The sequence below is a fragment of the Drosophila innubila genome, chromosome X, assembly GCF_004354385.1.
Source record: "Drosophila innubila isolate TH190305 chromosome X, UK_Dinn_1.0, whole genome shotgun sequence".
NCBI lineage: Eukaryota > Metazoa > Arthropoda > Insecta > Diptera > Drosophilidae > Drosophila > Drosophila innubila.
This window is the reverse complement of record NC_047626.1, coordinates 16279369-16284195: the sequence shown is the minus strand read 5'-3', so window position 1 is coordinate 16284195 and position 4827 is coordinate 16279369. Positions and strand designations below refer to the sequence as shown.

Here is a 4827-nt window from a genome sequence, read left to right as displayed (position 1 = left end):
CAAATGGATTCAATGTATATGGACTATTAGCATTCTATATACATATAGTACACTAATTGTATCAGCTATTCAACACTTTTTTCCCATTGCTGCATTTCTCACTGTCTCTATTTCTCTTATTCACTTTTAACCCAAGACTCACGTACTTGCAGAGTGTAATCGTATATCTTGACAGCACGATTCTCCGGGGATTTGGAAACAAGCTAAAAAATTTGTTTTCAGCTCATTAACTAATAATTGTTGCTGATAGCTGTGACCAAAACCAAAATATCCCAAAAGCTAATTACTTGAAATAAAAAAAAAATAAAAACAAGTGGGAAAGGCTAAATTCGAAATGCCGACCATAGGATACCCGTTATTTAATAAAAACTACTGCACACATTTAGGTGATTGTATTGAAATAATAACTTTATTAATTACTTTGGTTAGCTATTACTCCCGTTCTACTTGTCTGATCTTGCTGCGGTTAAGTAAGTTTATAGATAATATTAATTGGTAACGTTAATTACCATAAAAACTGTATTAACTTCAAAACTGTGGGTGTGGTGGTTTTTCGCAATTTGCGTGGGCGAAGGGGGGCGTGTCAAAAATTTAAAACAAACTTGATCTGCGTTGGGTCTATAGAAATCTGTGTGCCAAATTTGGTTACTCTATCTCTTTTAGTCTCTGAGATCCTTTTGTTTATACAGACGAGCAGACAGTTTTCCGCAATTTGCGGAGGCGGAAGGGGGCGTGTCAAAATTGTAAATCAAACTTGACCTGTTCCAACGCATTTGGAGTCTCTGGGTGAAAGTCTTGTAGCTCTATCTCTTATAGTCTCTGAGATCTAGGCGCTCACACGGACGGACAAACGGACGGGCGGACAGACGGACAAACGGACGGACGGACGGATGGACGGACGGACGGACTCGGCTGTTGATGCTGATCAAGAATATATATACTTTATGGGGTCGGAGATGCCTCCTTCGCCCTGTTACATATATTCCAACGAACACAATATACCCTTTTACTTATTTTTTAAGTAACGGGTATAAATATGATGAAAGCGTGAAACATAATATTTATGCAGATACGAGCTTGTGGATGATATGATGATGAAGGGTATAGAGATTGGAGAGTGGAGAAAAAGAGCACACAATAAATATGGTGTAAGCAGGTGCCGTTGACAATGACGACAAATGGAGATAATCGAGAGTCGAGAATCGAGAAGCAAGAATCGTCCAAATACCCGCCTGACACCGCTTGGCACAGTCGCAGATGCAGATACAGTTTTCAACGCAGAGAGAGAGAGAGAGAGAGCAAAATGTATCTTGTATCTTCTATCTTATGCGTGGAGTGCGTGTGTGTGTAGGGCACATGTGCTACGACTGATCACCAACATATGGCGGTCAACTGTCGCCGTGCTTGTTGTTGCTTTCGTTGTTGTTGTTGCTGTTGTTGTTGGTCTGTTAATGACGCCGGCAACGAGTTAGATAGACGATTATTGAAACGGCTGCAAAATGATCGACAGTACGATCAATTTCAATGTACGAATGTCTAATTATTCCCACAGGGATTTCAATGTTTTTGCCTGTTGTTGTTGTTGTTGTTGTCGTTGCTGTTCCGTTGAATTCACGGCATACATCTGCATATACAGCGAGTACACGTATCAGTCAGTCAAAGTCTGCAGCCAAGCGAGTCCAGAGAGTCCAGAATCCCAGTTTGGACATAAATATTTGGACAGTCGCGTGTATCAACTCATTTGTTATGATGGAGTTCTTTGCAACAGGCGCATTTCAGCAGCTCTACAGCGACTTGGATGAGTCCGCCATGGTTGCTCTCGATGGTGAATTCTATGCTGGTTTTGGCCAACAACAACAACAGCAGCAGCAGCAACAACAACAGCAGCAGCAGCAGCAGGAGATGCCAACAACGGGAGGTAACCTGGATTGTTGCTATGCGGATGTGAATTTTGGCAATGGCTATGAGCCTGGTGGCATGGATTACTATGGCATCATCACACTCGACAGCAACAACAACCAAAGCAACAGCAACAGTCTGAACAACAGCAACAACAACAACTACATCAACCACAACAACAACAATAGCGAGGAGAATGAACTGCTGTTTGACTTTAGCGATCCGGAGTCATCTCTGGTATCCATATCGTCATCCTCCTCACCGCCAGAGCTCAGTGATTGGGAGCAGCGACTGCTCGACCATTTTGTGGAAATTCCCGAGCTCATTGACATACTGCCAGAGCGTACACCTCTCTGCACGGACATGTGCGACAGTTTCCTGCACGAGAGCAACAACAATTTGCGACTCGCTGCTCCCAACTCTCCCGCTGCCAGTGACGCAACTGCAACTGCAACTGAAGCTGCAACTGCAACTGCTGCGGCTCCGTTGCAACTCAGCCAGAATGCCGCCGGCGAGAGAGGCTACCTGTGCACCTTTGGCAGCTGCGAGAAGCTCTACGCCAAGCCCGCCCATCTCAAGGCCCATCTGCGTCGTCATCTGGGCGAGAAGCCCTACGTCTGCAGCTGGCCCGATTGCAGTTGGCGTTTCTCCCGCTCCGACGAACTTGCCCGCCATCGACGCTCCCATTCGGGGGTCAAGCCCTACAAGTGCGATTACTGTGCCAAGTGCTTTGCCCGCTCCGATCACCTCACCAAGCATCGCAAGGTCCACGAGCGACGTCTCCTGGCGGTCACCAGGTCCGGCAAACTGCTACCCAATGGCTCACTGCCCCAGAGTGTCTATGCAGTGCGTCCGGGTCGTAAGCGCAAGAATCAGCTGTGACATTGACACAAACGCGAGGGGTGTTCCAACAATTGTTGCATTTCATTCTGTGAATCAAATAACTGTATTTCAAGTGTTAAAAAACGGAGGCTGCAGTTGAAAATAATCCAGTCGATAAAGCACAAGAAGAGCAATGAAAAACTTAACTGTGAAATAAGATATTAAAATTACAAGAATATCAAGCGAGTCTGGAAAAACCGTTAATGAAACCGCAAGCGAAAATGTTTTTACAAAAATAACTTTACGATATCCAGACTCGACTTTGTCTAAAAAAATAAATAAATTGTTATAAAAATAATATATAAATAAATTTTTTTTATATTGAAAATAGTTGAAATAATTAACAATTTTGTTATGTTACTGATTTGAATAAAAAAGTAAATAAATAAACGATAAATAAATACCATAAAATGCAAATCAGATTATTATGTTATGTTGGTTATTAAAATAAAATAATTATAAATTAATATTCATTTATATTAATTGAAATGCAATGTTGGTTCTGGCAGATTTAATTTCTTTAATTTGGAATCATGTCATCGGCAGTCTGGCGTGCTTAGCAATGGAAAACTGTGGAATGATGGATTCACTTTGGTTTGCTGCCCTCGAAATCCCATTAAATGTCAACTTGAGGCTGATCCGGATAGTCCCCTTTTCCCGGTATACAGTGTACACACATTAATCCGCTGCAGAAGTTATCTCAGCCATGGGTCGGTCGTTTATCTTTGAAGTTGACTGCAGCTCCTCTGTCTTTGACTCTCGCTGTTTACTTGGCGAGGAGGCAGAGATGGAAGGCTTGGATCCAACATGGTAATTAAGTTTGTTTTTCACACCCACATCGCCACTCGAACTCCAAGTCAAAGTCGAACTCGAACTCGAACTGCGAGTCCAGCAGCGACTGTGTGTCTTCATCTTCATCTCCGACTCCGACTCCGACTCTGACTCCGACTCCAATTGCAGTTGTAACTCGAAGTCGTATCCTTTATGCGCTGTCATATTGCATACTTTACGGCTTTCAGCGCGAGTGCTTTTGTACATTTCAAGGAAATTTACAGCGCAACTTGCTTATTATATAATGGCAGTTACTTTATACAAACGTCGACTGCGACGTCGACAGCAACGTTGCCATCGCCATTGTCCCTGCTGTTGTTACTTTTGTTGCTCATGCAAAAATTCACAACAATTATTACTCACCCATCGCCCATTGGCACTCATTTTCCTCCTCTCCCCTCTCAGACGTCTGACACTCATTAAGGCGAACTTTGTAACTGCATCTTGCAACCAAGCGGCAACAACAACAAACACCATCATTAACAACAACAACAAGCGCAACAGCAACAACGAGTGCTGCTTATTCGAAAGTAATTAGCATAAAAATAAATACCACTCATTTAGTCATGTTGTTTTTATCTATTTACCATTTGATATTGCGTGCTGTCGACAACGACATTAACCAAGACAGAGACACAGACAGAGACAGCAATAGAGACAGAGTCAGAAACAAAAACATAGGGTGTGACAAGGAGAAAGCTAGAGATAAAGATTGTAAAGGGGTATGTGATTGTGATTGCGTTTATATGTTTAAACAGACATAAGTTATTTAATTTAATTTTAATATGCTTTAATAAGTCTATACTTAGCTAAGTGCACTGGAACTATTGCGTAAATAATATATTAAACAATTAAACAAAATTAAATGTATAAAAAATCATCATAATCAAAATAATTTTCAATAAATGAGATAGTGTTATTTGTTCAAAGTTGTTCCATTGCATTTAAAATTTAATAAATAAAATGGTATTGTACTGAAACAAGTTAGATTTAAAATGTAACTAAATGAATTATATAAATTTAACGTTGAAATGCATCTGAAGCCATATTCTTAGCTAAATTTGTATCTGCAACTGCGAAAAGTATCTATAGCTGTTGCCTTGAAATGCAAGTGTTGGTGAAGTACGTGTAATAGGTGAATTTTAAGCAGCTTAAAGATACAATTGAAGTTCCGGTGGCTGCTTTAAGCATAGCTTGTGCATATTTCAATAGTAA

General features: G+C 41.1%; 1 protein-coding gene across 1 annotated transcript; it reads left to right on the top strand.

Moving 5' to 3' along the window:
* Positions 1–1749: 1749 nt before the first annotated feature.
* LOC117787403 (Krueppel-like factor 6) lies at positions 1750–2781 on the top strand. Its single transcript, XM_034625917.1, has 2 exons — positions 1750–1802; positions 2088–2781. Exons 1-2 carry the CDS (start codon positions 1750–1752, stop codon positions 2779–2781), a joined length of 747 nt encoding a protein of 248 aa, XP_034481808.1.
* The last annotated feature ends 2046 nt before the right edge of the window (positions 2782–4827 follow it).

What these genes read in the sequence shown, in the direction of transcription:
- LOC117787403 (XM_034625917.1), top strand. Translation starts at nt 1,750, where the DNA reads ATGGAGTTCTTTGCAACAGGCGCATTTCAGCAGCTCTACAGCGACTTG. An exon ending in CTCTACAGCGACTTGGATGA is followed by an intron (nt 1,803 to 2,087) that starts GTCCGCCATGGT and finishes CAACAACAATAG; the next exon opens with CGAGGAGAATGAACTGCTGT.